This window comes from Equus quagga, chromosome 4, assembly GCF_021613505.1.
Source record: "Equus quagga isolate Etosha38 chromosome 4, UCLA_HA_Equagga_1.0, whole genome shotgun sequence".
In the NCBI taxonomy this organism is placed as follows: domain Eukaryota; kingdom Metazoa; phylum Chordata; class Mammalia; order Perissodactyla; family Equidae; genus Equus; species Equus quagga.
Genome location: NC_060270.1, coordinates 14,590,989 through 14,614,731, shown reverse-complemented (window position 1 = coordinate 14,614,731; position 23,743 = coordinate 14,590,989). Strand labels below are relative to the sequence as shown.

The following is a 23,743-nucleotide window of genomic DNA, read 5'->3' as shown; positions in this document are numbered from 1 at the left end:
GCCAATCTTCCAGTTTTTGCTTGAGGAAGATTGTCACTGAGCTAACATCCATGCCAATCTTCTTCTATTTTGTGTGTGGGATGCCGCCACAGCATGGCTTAATGAGTAGTGTGTAGGTCCATGCCCGGGATCTGAACCCACAAACCTCAGGCCACTGAAGTGGAGTGCATGAACTTAACCACTATGCTGCCAGGCTGGCCCCCTAAACCTTTTTAGAAGGAAGTTTAGTAATCTTTACAGACAGTAATCTCTACAGAAAGCATGTCTTTAATTTTACTTATTGAAATTCTAAAGAAGTAATTAAGGATGTATGATACGGCTTAGTCACAAGACTCATCTTTTTTTTATATTGCTGTATTTATTTACTATTGGCAGTGAGAGCATTTTTCAACACCATTATGAAATCCTTATAATTATCCTTTTTTATTTTCTTTTTAAAATTAAGATGTAATTGGCATATAACATTATATCAGTTTCAGGTGTACAACATAATGATTTGATATTTGTGTATATTTCAAAATGATCACCAAAATAAGTCTAGTTAATATATCCATCACCTCGCATAATTACAATTTCTTTTCTTGTGATGCAGACTTTTAAGATCTACTCTTTTAGCAACTGTCAAATACGCAACACAGTATTATTAACTATGATCATTCTGTGAGTTACATCCCAATAATTTATTTATTTTATAACTGAAAGTTTGTACCTTTTGACCCCCTACACCCATTTTACCCATCCCCCACCCCCTGCCTCTAGGGGTGAACCAATGGGGTGAACAAGTCTGTTCTCTGTACCTACGAGTTCAGTTTTGTTGTTGTTTCTTAGATTCCACATATAAGTGAAATCATATGGTATTTGTCTTCCTCTGTCTGACTTATTTCACTTAGCATAGTGAAATGGCCCTCAAGGTCCATCCATGTTGTTGCAAAAGGCAAGATTTCCTTCCTTTTTACAGCTGAATAATATCCATTATATATATATATATATATATATATATATATATATAACACGTTTTCTTTATCCATTCATTCATTGATGGACACTTAGGCTCCTTCTACGTCTTGGCTATTGTAATAATACTGCAATGAACATGGGGTGCAGTTCTGAATTCTTCTAGGTAACTTCAGGCACAATTATCACATTTTCCAAAGTCCATTTGGAAATGAAATCTTGCTAAATAGCTGCCACAGATAGAGTAAGAGAAAGTAGAAGGCAGTGGTGAGAAGGCAGGGGGTCAAGTTCCAGTCCCCAGAATAACAGAATTTCCCTTCCTATCTTGTCTATGGTCCTTGCCCATTTTTCTACATTCTTTCTGTTATCTTATTTTCTCTTTTCCCCTTTTGTAACTTCTTTCTAAACTTGTATGCTTTTTTTTGTTAATAGGCTATGTTTCAGTTTTTATGCACAGTTAAATGTGGATATATCTTACATATATATTTTTATGGTATATATATGGTATTTCCTACAACTGGTATTTCTTAGGTCCTAAGAATCTCATTGCAATATTTGCCTCTTACTTCCCAGAGTTGCAAACACATGGTTGTTAATAAAATAACTTAAAATTTCCCTCTGGCGGATTAAGTGTGATTCTACATCTCCAATAATCCTGACTATCTGCTTTTAAAAATGGAATACAAAGGCAATCTGACTGTTCTATCTGTAAAATTTTTTTGCAGATACTTCTGATTACAATTCCTGGCTTTATAATGAATTACATCTTAATTCTTTGGTATCTGGCATCCATGAATAAATTACTTTTGAAAACCAGCCCATGGTTATTATTTGCAGCTATCCTTGTGAGTTCAGATCCCATGCTGACTGCAACGGCTATAAGAGACCTTGGTAGCTATATTTTTCTCTTTTCCTATATTTAAAATATCATATTCTGTATTTTGCTTGTCTAGTTTTAAGATCTTTTGTTCACTATAGCTTTTCACTATGCGAACCACGGCACTGGGGCTTTGGGAGTTGAGCATAGAGGTTCGAGTGGTGATGCTTAGAAGAGAATAAAATGCCAGGGATGGGCTTACTTAGTACATATTTTTTTATGCCTTACATCCTGCTGTGGAATAGGACAAGGATTGTTTGGAATCCTTTACTTTATACATGCCTCTACCTTGAGTCAATGGAATAGTTCTGGGAGCATTATAATATTGCATACAAATTGTGGTGACATTTCAATTGCCTAACACCTCTTTTCCTTTGAAAACACTGTCATTAGGTTAATGGCATTTGTAAAAAAGTTGCCTTTGGAGTCATTGTCACCATTAGGACCAAAAGCCTGAGAAGTCAAAAACAATAAAATCACTAATAATGCAGTGTTTTCAATGTGTCCTATTTTAGGAGAAAGAAATCTATATTTAAAAGTAAAATATCAAGTCAATGTGACTCAGAAAAAAAATCCAAGAGCCTCCTTCAGGAAAAACAGTGACCTAATTTATTTTCCTGTAGTCACTTTTTAATAAGAAGAAGTAGAACATTTGTTTTAAAATAGAATTTTAATATGGCACACACATGCAGGCAGACACACAGACACACACACTCTTCACTTTATGGCCAATTAAAGGGTAAAGAGCTACCCGAGGCAGGTAGACATAGAGTAGAAGAGACACATCAAGTGTGCACATGGGCATAAAGGAAAGCCAAGTCTTCAAAACAAGGAGATTCCGATTGTGAGCCAAGACTTTAGAAGAACGAAGTGCCAGCATCTATCACCCAACCCTGCCTCCATGGGGCTCAGTCAGGGCCAGCCCTTTTTCTACTCAAAAGATTTGAGGGAGGGGCTGGCTCCGTGGCCGAGAGGTTAAGTTTGCTGACTGCGCTGCAGGCAGCCCAGTGTTTCATTGGTTCGAATCCTGGGCGCGGACATGGCACTGCTCATCAAACCACGCTGAGGCAGCGTCCCACATGCCACAACTAGAAGGACCCACAACGAAGAATATACCACTATGTACTGGGGGGGGGGGGGGGGGGGGGGTTGGGGGAAAAAAGAAAAAAAAAAAATCTTAAAAAAAAAAAAAGATTTGAGGGAATTCTGTGCCACCTGAGAACATTCCATACTTTCTTAACTTTACCATCTCATAGTCTAGTTAGTTTAGTTTTCCACTGATCTCCTGGCCTGCCATAGTTGAATTTGAATAGTTTCTTTAGGTTAACTTGCAAGGCTATTCTCATAAATTTTGGTCATCTTGTCATTACTTTCGGGATTTTGTTTGTCTCCTCACTTCACATCCTTTAGAAAAATTTAAAAAGTATTTTTCTCTTGGCAACATTTTTGCCTGAATTTTCAAAGCAAGATTTTTATATTTTTTTATTTTATTCTCAAAAGAAAATCTGCCCAGGCCTATGAGTAGAGTATGTAAGTACATTCCCATTGTCTTGAGATTTTTATGGTCTGTTGATTCCTCTTATGCCCTCATGTCTGTTATTTCCAAATATTCAAATTTTGTCATAGTTTAATTTTCTAAAATGGAATAATTGTACAACAGTAGCAGTTAGAGTTTTTTGAGTAAGAAACAACTCAAAACATAGTGGCATAAAACAACAATTTATTATTTCTCAAGAGTCTGGAAGTTCTGATGGTATGCACTGGGCTCTGCTGATCTTGGCTAGGCTCACTAATGAATCTACAGTCAGCTGAAGGGTCATCTGGGAGCTAAGTGATCTAACACGGCCTCGACAGGGAAGGCCCTCTTTTCTACCACATATTTCTCGCACTCCTCCAGGAGGGTAGCCAGGGAATGCTGCCATGATGGTGGCAGAGGTCCAAAAGAGAGGAAGCAGAAATCTTTCTCAAGCCTCTTCTGCATCAAATCTCAGAACTAAACAGACTGGATCTCTTGGGTGAGAGAAACTGAATAGTCTTACCGCAAAGGCCATGGATGCAGGGAGAGGTGAGGTATTGGACCATCAAGACGATTGAGCTTCCACAGAAACAGACTGCCTTGGCTTTTCTTCTCTTCTACAGCATACGTACTGTATTAGGTTATGATCACAGCTCTAGAGTGGGTGGTTCGCAAGAGGGACCTTTACCATGTAATAGCATTTCCTGCTTTTGGACAATTAGAAAATTATTAAAGATGCTTGAAGTTATAGTTTTGCCACTATAGGCACATTTAATAGCAGAGAAAAATGATAATTGATGGATATCTAAACTTAGAATATCATCATAAATGGAGAAAAATTAGGATAGAATTAAATAATATGAGGATGCTCTCTATTTATGAAGTTTATTTCTAAAACCTTTGAAAGGAATGTATGGGAAAGTCAGACAATTTCCAATCGTAGTTAGATTATCTGGACAATTGCCTTAATACTTTGCTTAAGTATCATGCTATAAAGCATTGGTTTATGAATTTACTTTATTTCTCCATAGTAATTTTTTGTCTTACCTTAAATACATGGTGTGTATTTATATAAGCCAAATTTTTAAAAATTGAATTAAAAAGTAACAAATTTCATGTTTTTATTTGTACTTTGAAACAAGAAATGAGAGCTCTAGTGGGTTACTAGATAACCAACTTACGTAAACCATAATCGACCACAATTAATTTGGTACCTAATGATGATGTCTAGACTTAATTTCCAGTTGATATATAACTAAATTTCCTTGAAGGGAGTTTTCAAACACAACTAAAGTTTCCTTAAGTACATAGGGGAAGTATATAAATCCATAGCTATGAATATGCTTCTATTGCTAATAAGATTTTATTCTTTAACTTTGATGAAGTTTTTCCCACCTCAAAAAAAAAATATCTTCCCTTTCATAGGTCTCTCTAGAGGCCTCGTCAATTTGATTAATGGAGAAAGTCTGATGACCTCTATAATGTCTTTAATTACATTTACTGGTATTGTGCATATTAAATCTGGCATGCAGCGGAAGACAAACTATTCCTTAGGTAAGGACTTATTTTCTTCGGAATTTCTTAAAATCAGACTCCTGTATTTTCTGAAAGCTGCCAAGGTTCTGTAATATCTTACCATAAGTTATGCTCATACAAACATAACCGTGAGTATTAGTGCAGTGATTTACCCTTTACAAAGCACTACCGTATATCCCTTATTTACTATTAGTCGTGGTTTTGTTGTGAGGCTAGATTGGGACTTTTCATTAGGATGCTTATAGTAGCAGCATTCCACAGGCCCAGGCTGAACCAGGATGCTCGACAAGAATGAGAGATGTTGTTTTTATGTGCTGAAGATCAACTCAGAAGATAAGCCAGGAAGTGTATCACCCAGGGAAGAGGGGAGATGCCTTCCCTTCTCTTTGCCCTGGGACTGTCTCCTTACAGCCAACGTAGAAACTGTCAGCTCAGGGAGGAAGTGTGAGCTGCATGGCCATCTACGGGGCCTGAGAGCAGTGCTTGTGAGCAGGGAGATTGCAAGGTCTCCATGAGCTCATTTACCACAGTCAGATAACCCTGAACCATAAATATTTTTTTCCTTTATCGTGTGTGTGTGTGTGTGTGTGTGTGGTATAAAATAAATGATATAGGCACATTATAACGAATGATTATAAAGTATGCAAATGTGTAATTATCTGTCAGGACAAGAAATACAGTGTTACCAACACCCCCGGAAGTGTCTGTATGATCACTCTCCTGATCAAAACCCTGTGCTCTCCTCCTAGAACAGTGATTCTCAGAGCGTAGGGTTGGGAGGTGGTCCACAGCACACTTTAAGGGTGTCCATGAAGTCAAATATTTTTACAATAATACTAAGAGGCTATTTACCTTTTTTACTGTGCTGCCATTAGCACTGATTTTGGAAAAGCAATGATTACAGTCTTCTGGATAAAATTGCCGGCATATACTATTCCGCTCACCGGATATCTTCTGTGTTCTAAGGCCTTCTGTAGCCTTATCTCATTCCACCCCTTTTTACAGGTTACCTTTCCAATCGCTCAAGAAGAGGAAGTTTTAGCTATAGTTGTTTTCCCTGTACCTGGAGAGCGCCTCATTGTTGGGCAGCCAGGGACCCTGTTTACCTCTATTCTGACCCGTCTGTGCTTTACATATTCTTAATCAATGACTCAAACTCAGAAGTGAAAACTATTCTTTCCCAAAAAGAACCATTCTGAGGACCATCGCCCCTATCAAGTCTTCCTCAAGGGAGCTGGTCCTGAGGATGGGTGGTTAGGACAGTTTCCTAACCTGGGCTTAAGAAGCACTCACCTTCAGCCTTGCTCTGTATCCAATTAGTTTACCCAGGCCACGGCAGCCTGGGACACCTGTGATGAACCTAGAGCCCAAATTTAGCACAGGAAGGGTACATCCTCTTTAAATCTTTCATATATGCCATTTGTGGTGTGTGAGAAAGCCAAACAACCACACACATACAATGTCTTCCAAAATCCAGAGTACAAAGGAAGGTGACACAATATGACACTGAGAGAGCTTTCACCATAAAACTACCTACAGATAAGGCCTTCCTGAAGATAACGAAGGTGGGCAACAAGAGATGTGTATAATCAGAAGCATCTTAAAAACCTGAGTACCACCCTGGGGGGAAACTGAAAAATGCAGAGAAGTGCAGTCATACATGCTGGTTGGAAGGATCCATGCCCAGCCTCTGAACCTGGCCCAGTATTCTACCAAGCCCCATTTAAGATAGCAAATATTGACCGCAGAATTTCAGGGACCGACATCAGAGATGACATCTGCAGTCTAATCAAGAGAACTTTCTTAATATGCACTGGGAAGCAAAGAAAAAAAAAGAAAAGCAGAAGAAAAGAAAGGTGCTGTTGTGGAAGTCCCTTCATCCTTTAATGCAACAATTATTTACTGATATGTATTCTGTGATAGTTTCTATTCTAGGTGCTGGTGATTCAGCCATGTACATAATAGTCTTTGCTTTCATAGAGCTTGAATTTTGAATTGCCTTGAATTGTCTTGCAATTGATAATAATCAATGGAACAGAATTTTGTGTTTATTTAGATTTCAGAAGAGTCAAAACTGTGAGTAATCTCTCTATTAAAATAATAATAGTAACAACCACAATAATAAAATCTCTGTTGTAGGAGGAAGAGAACAGTGAATTTATTTTCTTAGCCATTAGGATTTTCTCTGAATTTTTAATAGCCTTGAAAGAAAAATTTCCCTTAAGAAAGAAAGATACTTGATAAGCTTTATTGATATTTCATTTATATCACTTGACACAATTGTAAATAATTTTCATAGTCATCATTGTTTTTATAACATGTAATTATTTAAACAGTGTCACTCTATCTTTGAAGTTAGTACATATTTCATAATAGGGAAAAACTAAGAGTTACTGCACTCAGAATTCTTACCTTTTCCAACTTGTGTGTTGAGAGTTTAAGAACATTGTAAGAAACAATGGATTTTCTTTGAGGCTTTTCCTGGCCTGATAAATCCATTCAGCAAACATTTTACTGATTAAAAGCTATTTTCCTTTCTTAAAAGAGAAAGCAACTTTCAAACTAGGTCTTCTAATTCTAGTTTATTGCATCCTTCTGAAACCAGAGTCAGCCTTCCTTCTACATTTTAGTTACAGGAGGTACTGGACTCCCAAAATTATCCCGTGGCCAACTCCATGCCTAGAACAGATGTGACCTGGAGGGCCTTTCAAGAAACTTCCCTCCCATGTTCACACTGTCCCTACAGATGTTTGATCTTTCTGCTTGGAACATCTAGAAACCGTGGCTCCCTTTCAGCCGTGGGGATGAGATTAGGTAAGGAGGCGCCTGAGTCACCTCAGCTCTCTCAACAGTGCCCTCCCCACCAGCGGGCGTTTCTGGACAAGGATTCATAAAAGGATTCTTTCTCCTTCATTTTGCCACCTCAGAGCACAGTTCTAGGATTTAGTTCCCCAAATTTAGCCTTGTTTCTGTCATGGCGCCTGTTGCTCTTTTCTTGGTCACTCTTTGTCTTGGTTTTGTTCCTGCTCTCCACCTCTTCTGTTGGAGTCGGCCCTTCTGGCTTTGCTGATCCCAGACCCACTCTCACCTGAGATTCAAATTTTGCTCCTCTGATCTTCATCCTGTAAAGGTAGGGAGGTCTTCCCCTGGAAGACCTGATTCCAGCAACCAAGGCTACCAATGGCTTAGGTTTCCTGTTCTCCTGGGAAGGGCATCATAATGACTATAGAAAGCAATTTGGAAAAATATAACAATATCAGTGAGAGAGCAATTATTCTTTAGTGCAGTAATTTCACTTCTGGAGCCTAAGGAAGTAATCAGAGAAGTCAAAAAATTTATGTACAGAAATATTCACTGCAGCATTGTTTATCAGGAAACAGTGAAAAGTGGAAGCAATGGAATGCCCAACAATTAGGAACCAATCAGTGAGTTTGGCAGCCCAAGACATCACAGGAGATGCTCTCAGCTGGGACCCAGAGGCAGTTCTTTTTCTGTATTACCTGTGTGTATTACATGAGATCTAGAATATAAGTTCCACGAGTTTAGAGAATTTCCACTTCTTGTTCATTACCGTATCTCCAAAATTTATTGCACTGTTTGCTACGGAATAAATATACATTCCTTAATGGGGACTGAAAGAAGCTCTTAAATGAAACTGACTGAATTTGACAACCTTAAGTGTGGCTTTCAGCATTTGAAAGGAAACTCTTTCAATTTAGGAATAAGAAAATACTCTACATCTACCCTGAAGGCAATGAGCTATTTTTAAAGATAATGACAAAAGAAAAGCTGACCCAGAGTACCACTTAAAATTAAGAGCAAGTAAGTTCTATTAACTATTTTCTATTTACTCCCCTTTCTTGCAGCCGGTGACATCATGAATGAAATTTGGTCATCTTTCGTGGCAAGTTTTTTGTTTGGAATTCTAAGTGCAAAACTGATTCAGTTGTGGATGGCTACTGTTTTTGGTGATGATGTCAATCATATAAGTCTCAGCTTTTCAATTCTGTACCTCATCTTTTTTATTTGTAAGTAAGGGCCTTATGCCTAAAATTAAATGACATAGAAAAATTCAAAATAAAGATACAGAAAAATACATACCAGGCAAAAGTTGATAAAAAACAAAAAAATCCAGCTGATCTAGAAGGAGTATTTTTGTTAAATAATCTATCAAAAGAGATAAAACCTACTAATATTTATACAACAGAAAACAATGTACCAAGATATACAAAGTAAATAACATTAAAAAAGACAGAAGAATTTGACAAAATCATTATAATGAGATACTTTAGCATGCCTTTCACAGATAATTTCATAACCAGTTGGACAAAAAGTAATTATGGCTGTAAAAATATTTAAATAAAAAATTAACTGCTTGATTGTATAAGATATACAAAACAGAATTCTTTACATACCTGTAGCCATTCACAGAAATGAAATAGACTAGAACAACATTTCAATAAAATTCCAAACATTGTTCAACCACAATGCAATTAAATACTAACTACAAAAGGAGGGTCTTAACAAAATAATCATTCTAACTACCCGAAATTAAATATACTTTTCTTGGTAACTCTTAGATCAAAAAGGAAATAAAACTAGAAGTCACAGATCAAGTCACGCTAAATATTAGAAAATCTGTCAATATTATTAACGCTTTCACCACCACTCCCTTCTCACAGAAGTATGGCAGATATTGATAATTAGCCCTTTCACTGCTTCCTGACACAGTCTCAGAATTGTATTCAACCCAGCCCTTCAGACAGCTCTACGAGTGACTTGAAGTTGGCTTGCATGATAAACCTAGTTAGCAACTTATACTATGTCTTTTCATTACATTCAGGAATAAGACAATCTTGCCTATTCTCATATACATGATTGAAAATAGTTCTGAAAGTTCTAGTTAATACAATGAGAAAGAAAAAACAAAGAAGTTTCTATATATTTCGAAAGAAAAGATGTTTACATTAGTCACAACATTTTAGATTACATAGAAAACCCAAGAGAATTAATTAGTAAACTAAGCCAGCAAGGCTCTTTAACAGCTTGATATAAGGTAAATATTAAAAAAAAAAAAAACCAATAGCCTTCTTACAAGCCAGCAGTAGCTAATTAGAAAATTTTATTCTCTTTACATTGGCAAAAAGTTCTAAAATATCAAGGAATAAACTTAACAGAAAGTTTGGACCTAAACAGAAAACTATTAAAAGAAAACTATTTACTGAGAGGTATAAAGTTTGAATAAATTGAGACAGAAAAAACTTTCCTTTAGAAATGCTAGAGTAACTGGCTTCCTTATCTTCATGTCTGAGAAAGGAAAGCCAGAACACAGGATCTTGAAGTCTTCTAACCAATCAGTGGATTAAACCTAACTATAACCTAGTGAGGTTACAGATTCAAGTCAATGAATTAAGAGAGTGAAGAAACGAGCAACAGAGCAAGTGTGTTCATCATGTACTACTTTGGTTGTGGATATCTAATTCCCACAAAAACATATTGCCACAAATATAATTTCCTCTAACATCATTTAGTAAGTAAGCATAGCCTCAAGATTAATGGCTATACCCAAGGAAATAATTCTAAACTTTTAGAGTCACAATGTCTCAAAAAACATTTTAGAAAGAAAACTTGTAGAACAGAATTTCATGAAAACGAGATGCAGAGTAAATATAAATCTAATATAAAAGGACTGTCACTCTGACCTGACCTAATGTTTATGTTATTAGTATCTTCAAGGTAGTCATCAAAAATATTTTCCAAAGTTACCATTACCTAACAAGTTACCATGACTAGTCCAAGACTTGATCTCCTCTAAGCACCTATGTCCACAGTTCCCTCTCCTTTCGTGGTTCGAAAATGGCTGAAGTGTTCATTTCTGGCTTGGGTACCATTTCTAGCCAGAACTAAAATAAAGAATGCAAAACTTGTTAATTTTCCGTCTCTAGAAGGGAAGACTCAATAGTGTGATAATGATACTAATTTCCTCAAATTAAAATGTGTTAACTATCTGAATCAAACATTGATAGAAATTTTTTTTTGTTTAAAATTTTACAAAACAAATAAAAAATCATCTGGAAATATTAATTGTGAGAATAGGCAAGACAATTTTTTAAAAAGGAGAACTTTCCCTACTAGGTAAGTATTAAACGTTTAATAAGCCTACAGTTGTAACAAAGGAATACAAAGTAAACCAAAGAAAGAGAAGGGTCCCAGAACTGATCCAAGTAGTATGGCAATTTGATAAATATGGCAATATGATAAAAATGACATAGCAACCATATTCTTTAATATTAACAAAACTTTAATTTTTGTTTATTAACTAGAACAATGTCTGCTAAACAGTAAGTGAAAAAAAAGAAGCCTATTAAAGAGCTAGTGCTGTATAATCTCACTGTAGATTTTTATGTATGACTTTGTGTATATGTATGTTGGATGGATGCCACTGTGTTCACGGGGTCCTCCACTCCTCTCAAAGATCTTAATCCAGTCATCTTAAATTCCTGGTTCAATGGCCATGAAAATTCAAAGATCTCCTCATGACTTCTGAAACTTTCTGGGATTTCCTCCCTCAGGATCTGTTGTGCCTCCTCTTAAATATACGGCAGTTTCTGATTCTTAGCGAATTAGAAGATGGGGACAAGGGGAGCTCACAGAGCAAGTTAAATTACGTAGTTCACAAGTTTATGAGATCTGATAGCTACCTCTACTTCCTCACTTTTGCGTGTTTTCTGCTTAATTTTTACCACTTCTCTCCAGTACAAAACTTCAGCAAGCATCCTTTAATGCTTGAAGCTGCCCTTTGGGTCTCATTCTCTACTCCCAACTAGCTAATCAAATTATTTCTTTTAGGACAATATAGTCCTCTCTCTAATAGAAATTCCAATCAAAATTTTCTTTAAAATTATACCTGAAGTCTTGGCAGTGGAATTGCAGCTATTCTCTTTTTAAAAAAATATAATCTCTATAGTGTACCATAGTATTTGAATTTTTCACAGTCATAATATACTACTTTCATAAGCTCAGGGGAAAAATAACTCTAATGGTGCTACTTTAAAGAATATTCCACAGTCTTTTATGCTTTTCAGTCCCTCACAATAAGTGCGCCAAAACAAAATTAAACTAGGGAAATAGATCCATATTGGGTTTCTACCAGCTCAGCTCCCTTAGTCTTGTCACAAAGTCAAACCAATTCCACCTCCTATTATCTCCCAAGAAGAAAGCATGTGAAATGGGCTAGTTCGTAAAGACTCATCAGTTCATTTCCATTTCGTTCATCCAGAGCCCCTCTGAGAAAATTAGACCTGTAGAAGGTGGTCCAGCCTAAGACACATGAAGAGTTTTGTGAGCTCCATATTGCTGCCAATGATCTGAAGCCGAAGCAGTGCAAGGATGTCCAATATGGACTTTACTACACAGCTGGGTGTGAATCTGAGGAGGAAGGAGGATTATGGGTGGTGATAATAATTTGCAATATTATCTGGTTGAAACCAAGTGGGGTAGCCTCTCTAGAAAGTCACTGTACTAGGACAACATCTGGTATTTTCATCTCTGATCATATTTGTGTCACTGTTGATGTTAAATTAATACTTGATATTTATTTCTTTTTAAAAATAGCTGAGCTGGTTGGAATGTCTGGAATATTTACCCTGGCCATTATGGGACTTTTTTTAAATTCTACGAGTTTTAAACCGGGAGTTGAAGCACTTCTTCTCGAGTGAGTGGCTAGCATGTTTTCACTTTGTTTCATACGTTAGAAGTTATAATATTGTAATAGTAACTGCATCTACATCTACGTGGTCAAAGTTAAGATAGTGACTTCCAAACTACCCAACTAGAAACCTTTCCTAGAAACTCTCTATTGCGTGTGTCTCCTGATCCTCTAGTTTTAGGCACCTCACCTTGAGTTGGGTCTATTTCCCTACTAATTCCCTCAAGCCTCTGGCCATCTACCCAGTAATTTCCAGTGCAATCCACTAGTCAGGGCCAAGATTAAGGTAAGGCAAGTGAGGCACCCATTATAGGCACAAAATTAAAGAGGGTGCCAAAATAATCAGTATTCAAGATAAATATTTTAAAATTTGAAATTGGTGTAAAAAATCCATGGTGAAAAAATAAAAATTTTAGATAAAGATAAGAGCAATATTAGTGGTAGTTCCTTTCACTCCAATATGGCTCAGCATGGCACTGCTGCTGGAATGGAAGATCAATATTTTAAGGACAATGAAGAAGCACCATGCAAAGCAAACTAAAAGATTAAGCTAAGGCATTTGCAGAGGATTGACAGAGTTACAAAAGAAAATATGACCCAGGGGGCCAGCTTGGTGGTGCAGCGGTTAAGATCGCACCTTCCGCTTCGGCGGCCCGGGTTCACTGGTTCGGATCCGGAGTGCGGACGTGGCACCACTTGGCATGCCATGCTGTGGTAGGCGTCCCATATATAAAGAGAGGAAGACGGGCACGGATGTTAGCTCAGGGCCAATCTTCCTCAGGAAAAAGAGGAGGATTGGCGGCAGATATTAACTCAGGGCTAATCTTTCTCAAAAAAAAAACAAACAAAAAGAAAGAAAATATGACCTAAATGTAAGCAAGACTTATATTTAGTAGAATTTTACAAATTGTGCCCTGCTCAAGGGCACTGGGCTGAGGGGTGAGTGGAATCTGTGGCAACCTTGAAGAAGGATGCTCCTGTATGCTCCAATACGTAGGGCGGGAACTTGGCCTAAATCATTCAATGTTGACAGAGGCCCTCAACATAATCAATGATTTTTGGAACTTGGAGGAACATTATAGAAGGTAGAATAAATTCAGAAGTCAAAAGCTTAAAAGTATAGGATTTTACAGGATTTTGCAGCACTTCACTAAAATTTCACATCAATTACGGTAGAAGCCAATTGTACTAGAAGCTAGGCAGAATTAATTGGGCCACAGTTGTAAGAAGAACTCAAAATGTTATGCAAGTGTTTAACTGTATCTCTGGGAAGTGATTCTGAAGGTTGCCTTCACTTTCTTGCTCTAACTGAAAGCTGGATCTTCCTTAAAGACATTATTTCCTTTGCATTCCTTAAAAGTTATGGTGTCTTTCTCACCCATGTCCCTGGTTCTCTTGAGCCTAGAGTTGAGGTAGTGATCTCTCTGTACTTCAGTGATTTCTATATCATTCTTTTTCTTTCTTCCCCAGGAGAACCCAATTTTGAAGCTCATGCCATCAGATTATACCATTTGCCACCCTCTTGGTTGTAGTTATCTCTGGAGCTCTGGGTCACACTCTCCATTTCAGGAAGATTTTGGCCCCTCTCTCACTGTGACTCTCTCCAACATTACTCTATCACTACCGTTAGTGATGTCAATCAATATCCGAAGTAGACTCTTCTACTACCTCACCTTTTAGTCCCTGGACTTCCTCTCCTCTTATAGACATGTCCACCACCCCACTTCAGCCACCCGCTTACATGGTCATACAAATATCCACTTCATAAATCTCAATTTCAAAAATCCTACTATCTAAAATATATGTACCAGCCCCTACCCTCCAAGATAGGAGAAATCTAAGATAATAATGGTAAATCCTACTACGTCCTACAACAATCTACAGCAGGTCCATGCTGCTCTCTAAGAGAGGAGATGCACCATCTGCCATCTTTTCAGCTTGCACCCAGTAGTACCCCAATTCTAACAATTCTGCAAACACACTGAAACTGTAATGAATTGATCCTACGACCTTTTACTGATCCTCACCTGCCTCACTTCCTGCTTACCCAGATCGTTTCTTTTGTTTAAAACCATCTAATAACTGCTCATCTCATCTGGCTACAAGTCAAAGTTGTTGCATTGGCAAAGTCCTATGATGCGTCCCCCTGTTGCCTCTGTGATTCATGTCTGTCACCCTCACCCACCCTGCTCCAGCCACACTAATTATCTTGATATTCCTCAAGCATGCCGAACATGCTCCCTGTTTGGGCTTGTGTCCTCATGTTTCTGCTCTTCAAATGTGCTTCCTTTACATATTGGTGTGCTTTCCCCACATACTGGCAGAAGTGACTATTTCCTTTCTTCCATGCTTCTATTCATACATCGCCTTGTTAGAAATACCTTCCCAAAATAGGAACCACTTTCTCGTCAGCCTGTATAATCTTTTATTCCTGGAAAATTGACATCCCTAATATGTCCAGTGCATAAGGTCTTACCAGTCCTCTAGGCTAGCGGTTGTGTAACACTGGGTAATTAAATTGACGCAGATGACTAGATCTACAGAATCAAAATCTATGAGGGTGAGAGCATAAAACTTCTGATTTTTAAAAACTCTCCCCAGATGATACTTACATATAGGCAGAATTGTGACCCTTTGCTGCCATAAAAGGTCTAGAATTATTAGGATAACTCATGATCACAAATGAAGGAAAGGGACTTTTAAAAAAATATGTAGGAGCTCTTTTTCTGTGTACCTGACTTATTGCATGCGCACACACACACACATGCACAAGAACATGCACACATCTATTACATAGGTTTGGAACTTTGTTGTTTGGCTCACACCAGCTCTGAATTTGCTGGAGACTGATTCCTTAGAGAATCTGGTTTTCTCCTCATTGGGTTTCTCCCATTAAATTCTACCACACACGAAAGGGTCTGGACAGCTCAATATTATTTTTTTTGCTCAATTGTACAGGTAGTGATTAAAATGCTTTGAGGGATTTTATTTTATTTTTTTTGGTACCTTCGTACATGGTACAACAGTTGGATTTGCTTTTGACAGTGAAGGCAAAAAAAAGATAAAAAATACTGAAATTACACAATTGTCATAAAATATGTCTTAGTGTGTTTCTCTCCAAGTTAATGTTGGATGCAATATTTAAATCCAGAAAATAATACAATTAAAAGTATGGCCATACATACACAAGACAGGATGATAGTGGAGCCAGCCCAGTGGCATAGTGCTGAAGTTCACATGCTCCCCTTCAGTGGCCCAGGGTTTGCTGGTTTGGATCTTGGGCGCAGACCTACGCACCGCTCATCAAGCCATGCTGAGAGGATGTCCCACATACAAAATAGAGGAAGCTTGGCATAGAGGTTAGCTCAGCGACAATCTTCCTCCTCAAAAAAAATAAAATAAAGCAGTGGTAGTTCACAGCCTAGAGTAATCAGCCTAAGTTCAGAAAAAATATTTTCAATGATTTGGCTTAGTATTTCCTAGGCTAGAAAGTATCCTATTGGTTCTTTTCTCTGATAATGCCTAGATATTTGTGCCTTTTAAATATAGTTCAGAAACAGAGATTTCTTATTAATGTAACGAGAAAGATTTGCTTTTAGTATTGAATTTTTTGTAAGCAAAATCAGTATTCCTGGAGAATACCGCAAAAAATGGTCTTTAAAAGGTTTCAGGGTGGGGCTGGCCTGGTGGCACAGGGGTTAAGTTCGCACATTCTACTTCAGGGGCCCGGAGTTCACCAGTTTGGATCCCAGGTGCAGACATGGCACCACTTGGCAAGCCATGCTGTGGTAGGTGTCCCACATATAAAATGGAGGAAGGTGGAGACGATGTTAGCTCAGGGCCAATCTTCCTCACCAAAAAAAAAAAAAAAAAAAAGAGGAGGATTGGCAGCAGATGTTAGCTCAGGGCTAATCTTCCTCAGGGGGAAAAAAACGGTTTCAGAGTCAGAGTCTGGCAGCGTATGGGTAAAACCAAGCTACCTCACTCTCATAAAATAGTATTCACGTGCCTTTCAAGGTATTTCATCAGAAACATAATATATTGATGCCAAAGACATGAAATATATAGAAAGACAATATGAAATGTTTTAAATAGCCTCCTCTGGTCCCAACACCCAAACATGCCCAATACTGGTATTTGAGTGTGCTTTTGTAGACTGCTTTCCCTGCAGCTGACAAGAACATGAGCTCTGGGCGGGGTGCAGAGCTGTCCAGGGCTCTGGAGCACTGAAGAAGCACATGCTCACAAATCTCAAACGAAGACTCTACCAAGGGCATTTGTGTGAATAAAAGATTCATCCACATCCGCCAAGTGCTGGCTAGCTAGATTTTAGGCAAAGACTTCATTCTATCACTATGTGAATCAGACTAGCAGTTCATTATTCCCTTTCAAAATAAATTTTAGCTCTTCCTAATGATACGCAGACTGCACAATCAGTGTTTTCAAGCTACCTGAACCACGACGCCTGAATGAGTTCTGTTAAATAGCATAGCTACAACCTAAATATGTGTTTCAAAGTCAATCCAGAAAGAAACACGCTAATTTTCATGCAGTGTAAACTGGTTAAAATTGCTTTGAAGTTATTTTTTTTACTTGCCTTAGTTCTCCTTTCTAATTAATTAACTAGTTAAATTATAAGTCCCTTGAGTGTTGTTGGTAAACGTCTTATTCATCTCTATTTTCTTGATAATGCCTAGCACAATGCCTCACATAGATAAGGCTTGCAATAAATATGTTAGATTAATTAACTATAATTAACTTTATTTAAATTTTTTTCTGAAAATACAGATTCTGGAATTGTCTGTCATTTGCTGCCTTCCTTATGGTGTTTACTTTCATTGGACTTCTAATTCCTGCACATACATATTTATATATATCATTTTCTGATATATATTATTCATTAAATATCTACCTCACCCTTATTGTCTTAAGGTAGGAACGTCATTTGAATTTTTCTATTTATAGGATGTTGAATAAGACCGAAGATAATCTTTTAAATGATAGAAATGTTTCATTCCTTAAAATAAAAAATTGACTCGAACTTTCCAAGGAGTTATCAGCAAATTAGGACTTAGTATTTTATTCAGTTTTTAACTGCATTTCAAAGCAATGCAAGCACTTTGCAAAAGTTTTGAAAATTAGAAAGACAAAAAAAACTCTTTTGTAATCTTACTACCTAGAGACAAGCACTGTTAACGTTTGGTATATTTCGTTCAGAGTTTTTTTTTTTTTCCTATGAGGTTTCATGAACTTAAACACCTAACATAAATAAAAATTTTATCTTGCTTTATTTGCTTAATATTACATAACAAATAATTTCCTAGTAATTAAATTATAGTTGGAAATAGGTTTTTAAAAATTGTGAGGAAGTCCTCTTTGTAAATGTCTTTTTTGCTCAAACAATTTTTGTAGTCCCTTTTCAATGTTAAGAGGCAGGAAAGAGTCTACTCCTGTAGCTGAAAAGGAAATGGCGTAGAGGAGGAAAACCTACCGTAAGTGGAGTCTCACAATCCTTGAATCTCCATCAGTTAAATTGTTAACATTCTACTTCCATCTAGCATTATTAGCTGAAAGTTGACATCAAGACAGCTAGTGGCAGGTAAGTGGAAATGAGTCCCAAATTATCAGATACAATTAGTGTAAAATGCAAGAATGAATCGTGACTGAAAGAAGAAATAGAAATGAATTGACCAATGTTTGATACATCCAACATGATTGAAATCTAAAAAGAAAAGGAGGACGTCTTAGTCTCTCTTCTTATTTGTTAGATTTGCTTTTGTTTCTTTATGGCATCCAGAGTAGAATATATCTACAAAATATCCCTAACTTTGTCTTTTCTGCCTGACGCAACACCACTCAAGGGTGATGTGGAATTACCCTACTACTTGCCTAACAGAAAGAAACAAAGAGAATAATGGCATCCTCTTGGCATGTCTCCCGGTGGAATGCCCTTCTGCCTTCCTTTGGTGCCACGTCAACGTTGTGTGGAAGATGGCTCATTTGCCTCAGAGTTGGCAATTCCATAGGGAATTGATTAGAACAGAGTAGAATGAAATGGAAGGAAATTTCTAGGACAAGAATAACTTTTTAAATTTGTTTTGTCTTTTAGACTTCTGGTCTTTCTATTCATGAGCCCTCTTTTGTCTCGACTTGGTGATGGGTTCAGCTGGCGCTGGGCGTTCATAATGGCCTGGAGTGAAATGAAAGGGATGCCTAATATAAACATGGCCCTTCTGTTTGCCTACTCTGACCATTTTCTTGGATCTGAGAGAGAAAAATCTCAAGTAAAGAAAGATGTGTTTTTTAATTTGAATATTTTATAGAAACATTTGCTGTGTACTAAAATATGCTTTTGTAGGGAGGTAGCTCAGCTCCACTTGGACTGTGGGAGTGATTAGTTACAATGCAAGATTGGAGAGAGAAGGAAGAGCTGGCAGCTTGCTTCTCCCCCATTCTAGTTTAGGAATCCCTAAATCCCTTTATCACACTCCTAAAAATAGGTTTATAATAAATGTTAAAGGAATTAAAACTTATAAACCATTTAAAATCTTACCTGATGCAGCGTATGCACTCGATAAATGTTTTTATTTTTATTTATTCCTGATACCCACTCAAGAGAAGCAGAAACCTACTTCTGATCGTCTCGATTGCCCTCTGTAAGTTTATGAGGTCACATTTAGTAATGCTAGGAACCAAAACATTTTCTTTGTCAAGTAAAGTTATCTCTAAGATAGTACTCCAAACTCTGCCTAACAGAACATAATGGGCATGACTCTCCCCCTACCTCCTCTTAAGATAAGGTAATTATAAGGAGCTCTGTAAGAGATTTCCTATAGACATCACACTTCCATTGTGATTTCTTTACATAAATTCCACGTGTAAAAAAATTCCTCTCTCTCCTATAGTACTCACAAGTTAAATGACCTCGAGTAAGTTACAGTGCCTCAGTTTTCCATCTGTATTATTGGACAATATTGGTATTTACTCCATAGAATTGTAATGAGGATTAAATAAGCCTGATATATTGTACTATATGCTTACCATATAAACGTTAGCTCTTATTACTATTAAATTATTTAACTAACTTAGTGGTCCTCAAACTTGAATTCACTTTAGACTGCTTCAGGGACTTTTAGAAAAATACCAATGCCTATGGAATTCTGGCCCTGACCATGAAGAATGATGGATATCAGATTTACTTCCCATAGTAAACGAGTATAAAACCGATTAAAATAAGAGAAGCAACTGATTTTAGATATGGCAAGGACATTGCATGGTTAGATCTTTAAGAGAAAGGAAACACATGTGGGGAGTTCACGTTCACTCTGGCTTTTTTCCAAGTTGTGGCACAGAGAAGCAGAGGCCAAACAGAGAACAGAATGGTAGTCTCACTGAGTGTTAAAAATAGAGATGGGGCTGCTAAGACAGCTTGAATCTGTGGGTCAGGGTACTAGAGAGGGAAGAATGGTGAAGAGAAGCACCAGAAATATGCATGGGGATCCCCTTCGGTCATTAGTCCAATACTAATCCTCGCAAGAAGAGAATTGGAGGAGGGTTGGCAGAAAAGAGCCGTTAGGCAAAAGGGGTGAAGGGGCACCAGTGTACAGTGACGGATAGCAACTAGACTTGGTAGTGAACATGATGCAGTCTATACGGAAGTCAAAATGTAAAGACGTACACCTGAAATTTGTATAATGTTATAAAGCAATCTGACCTCAATAAAAATAAAATTTTAAAAAAGCAAGAAAAGAGCCATTAGGGAGCTCTATGCTGAATGGACATGCTGAAGGCCACACAATGCTGACAGATACTGGATTCCTGACCAAGTACAGTGTAAACCTCATGAACACCACATGAATAAAGCTGTGACCCAGGAAAGATCAAGACTTGAAAATAAGGACTATGCCCTAGAGTAAAGTTTACTCGAGACCCACTCTAAGAAAAACTAAAACCACGTCTTGGCCGGATAATGTGATCTGCCGGTAAATTAACTGATGGACACAATGAAACTCAAAACTTTTTAAAGGAAGGCAACATAATCAAGACTCTCAACAATGTAGAATCCATAATGTTCAACCTAAAATCACATATTACTGGACGTGCAAAGAAGCAGGAAAATGTGACCAATAATTGTAAGAGAAAATTATTCAATGGAAACAACTCCAGAGCTGGCACAGATATTGGAAATAGCAGCACTATTAAAAATATATTCAAGAACTTAAAGAAAAAACTAGACATAAAAAATGAAGACATGGGGTATTTCTGGGAAGAAATTGAAACTAAAAAAAGAACCAAAGAGAAATTGTAGAATTGAAAAATATAATATCTGAAAATTTTCATTTATGAGCTTACTAGTAGACCGGACACTGAAGAAGAAGGGAAAAAAGTAATCCTAAGTGAATGTGTTCCAAACAAGAGTGGGAAAATATGTGCCACAAAACCTGAGATCTAAAAGGAGAGATAGACAAACTATATAGTTGAGACTTTAACACTTCTCCCTACAATTTTTTCGACAAGTTATAGAACAACTAGATAGAAAATCAGCAAGGATGTGGCAGAACTGAAAAGCACCATCAACCAACAGGATCTAATTGACATTTATAGAATTATTTAACTCATACAGAAAAAGCATTTAACAAAATTTAATACTAATTCATGATAAAATCTCTCAAAAAATATAAATAGAAGGAAACTTTCTAATGTTGATAAAGAACATCTACCAAAAAATCTACAGGTAACATTATAATTAATAGTGAATGACTGCTTTCTTCCTAAGATTGGGAACAATGCAAGGTCTGCTCTCACTCCTTATGTTGGACATCATGATGGAAGTTCTAGCATGTCCCATAAGACAAGAAAAGGGAAAAAAATGCATTAATATTGAAAATGAGGAAATAAAACTATCCCTATTTGCAGATAGTATGATTACCTATATAGAATATCTCAAGGATCCTCAAAAAAGTAGAAAAAAATATCCTAGAACTAATAATTGAGTTCAGCAAGGTTTCAGGTTACAAGATAAGTATAAAAAAATCAAATGTGTTTCTATATACTAACAATTGATATTAGGAAATGAAAATTAAAAATACAATACCATGTATAATTGTTCAAGAAAGTAAAAAGGCAAAGGAACTAAAATAACAAAAATGATTTTGAAAAAGAAGAATAAAGCGGGAGGAATCAGTATTCCTGATTTTAAGACATTATCACAGTTATAGTAATGGAGACTGTGTAGTATTGGCAGAGATAAAGACACATGGAGCAGGATAAAGAACCCAGAAATAGATGCACACAAATATTCCCAACTGATTTTTGATAAAGGTACAAAAGCAATTCAGTAGACGATGGACAGTATTATTAACAAATGGTCTGAAGAATTGGACATTCATAGGCCAAAAAACATTTAGTCTTGACCTAAGTCTCACATCTTTCACAAAAATTAATTCAAAATGCATCATGGAATTAAATATAAAATGTAAAATGAGAAAAGTTTTTTTAAAAACTTGGGATAAAAATCTTTGAGACCTAGCATAGGGCAAAGAGTTCTCAGATTTGACACTGAAAGCATGAGCCATAAAAGAAAAAAAAAACCCATAAATTATACTTTACCAAAATTAAAAACTTTTGCTTTAAGAAAGACCCTGTTAAGAAGATGAAAAGACAAACTCCAATCTGGGAGATAATATTTGCAAACCACGTATCTGACAAAGTTTCATATTTAGAGCATGTAAAGAACTCTCAAAATTACACAGTAAGAAAACAAATACTCCGGTGAGCAGAATACATGAAGAGACGTTTCACTGAAGAGAATATACAGATGGCAAGTAAGCATGAAAAGATGGTCAACATCATTAGGCACGAGGGATAGGCAAATGAAGACCACAAAGAGATATCATCTATCAGGAGGGCTGAAATAAAATATAATGATGACACCAAATGCTGATAGGGATGCAGAGAAACTGGACCACTCATACAATGCTAGTGGTAATATAAAGTGGTGCGATCACTCTGAGAAAGAATTTGGCAATTGCTTTAAAAAATTATGCATGCAACTACCATTCAGTCCAGCAATTGCTCCCTTCGGGATTTGTCCCAGAGAAATAAAAAATTATGTCTACACAAACTCATACATGAATTTTCATGGTAGCCTTATTTATAGTAACCAAAAACTGGAAACAACTCAGATGTCCTTTAACAAGTAAATGCTTAAATACATGGTTGTACAACTGTATCATGGAATGCTTACTCAGCAATGAAAAGGAACAAACTATTGATAAAAGCAATAATCTTTATTAATCTCCAGAGAATTATGCTGGGTAAAAAATGCTACTCTCAAAAGAGTAAATACTATATGATTCCAATTATATAACATTCTTATATGAGAAAATTATAGGAATGGAGAACAGATTAATGATTGCCAGTAGTAAAGAGGGGTGGGGGCAGGAGGGAAGTGAATGTGGCTGTAGAAGTCAACATGTGGAATTGACTGTGTCAATGTCACTATCCAGGTTGTCATGTTCTACTACAGCTTTGGAAAATTTTATCATTGGGGGCAACTGGGTAAACGTTACACAGGATCTCTCTGTATTATTTCTTAAAACTCTATGTGAATCTACAATTATCTCAAAATATTAAACTTAAAAAAAGAATGAGTGATGGAAACAAAGACAGAGAGACAGTAAAAGATAGGAAACAAATTACCACTATCAGGAATGAAAAAGTGAACATGACTACAAATTATACAGTTATTAAAAGAATAATAAGTAGAAACTATATATAACTTTAGGTCAAAATATTCAACACCTGAGATAAAATAGTTAAACTCCTCAAAAAACACAACTCACCCAAACTGACACAAGAGGAAATAGAAAATCTGAATAGCCCTCTGTTGGTTAAAGAAATTGGATATATAAATTAAAATTTTCTCAGAGAAAACTAGAAGCCCAGATGGCTTGACTGGCAAATAATACCAAACATTTAAGGAATAAATAATACCAATTCTACACAAACTCTTCCATAAAATAGAAAAAGATGGAACAGTTTATGTGACCAGCCCATTCTGATACCAAAAAACAACACAGATATTACAAAAAAACAAAAAACAAAAACTGCTGATTAAACATGATGCAAAAATCCTTTAAAAATATTTAGC

At 36.7% G+C, this 23,743-nt stretch overlaps 1 protein-coding gene across 1 annotated transcript in view; it reads left to right on the top strand.

Annotated features, from left to right (window-relative positions):
* Positions 1-23,743, top strand: part of SLC9C1 (solute carrier family 9 member C1) — an 87,370-nt gene that overhangs the window by 10,178 nt on the left and 53,449 nt on the right. The window contains exons 4-9 of the mRNA XM_046658798.1: positions 1,680-1,845; positions 4,773-4,901; positions 8,750-8,911; positions 12,498-12,597; positions 17,380-17,523; positions 18,701-18,875. Coding sequence (XP_046514754.1) covers positions 1,680-1,845; positions 4,773-4,901; positions 8,750-8,911; positions 12,498-12,597; positions 17,380-17,523; positions 18,701-18,875 — 876 coding nt within the window. The remainder of the gene's footprint in view (positions 1-1,679; positions 1,846-4,772; positions 4,902-8,749; positions 8,912-12,497; positions 12,598-17,379; positions 17,524-18,700; positions 18,876-23,743) is intronic.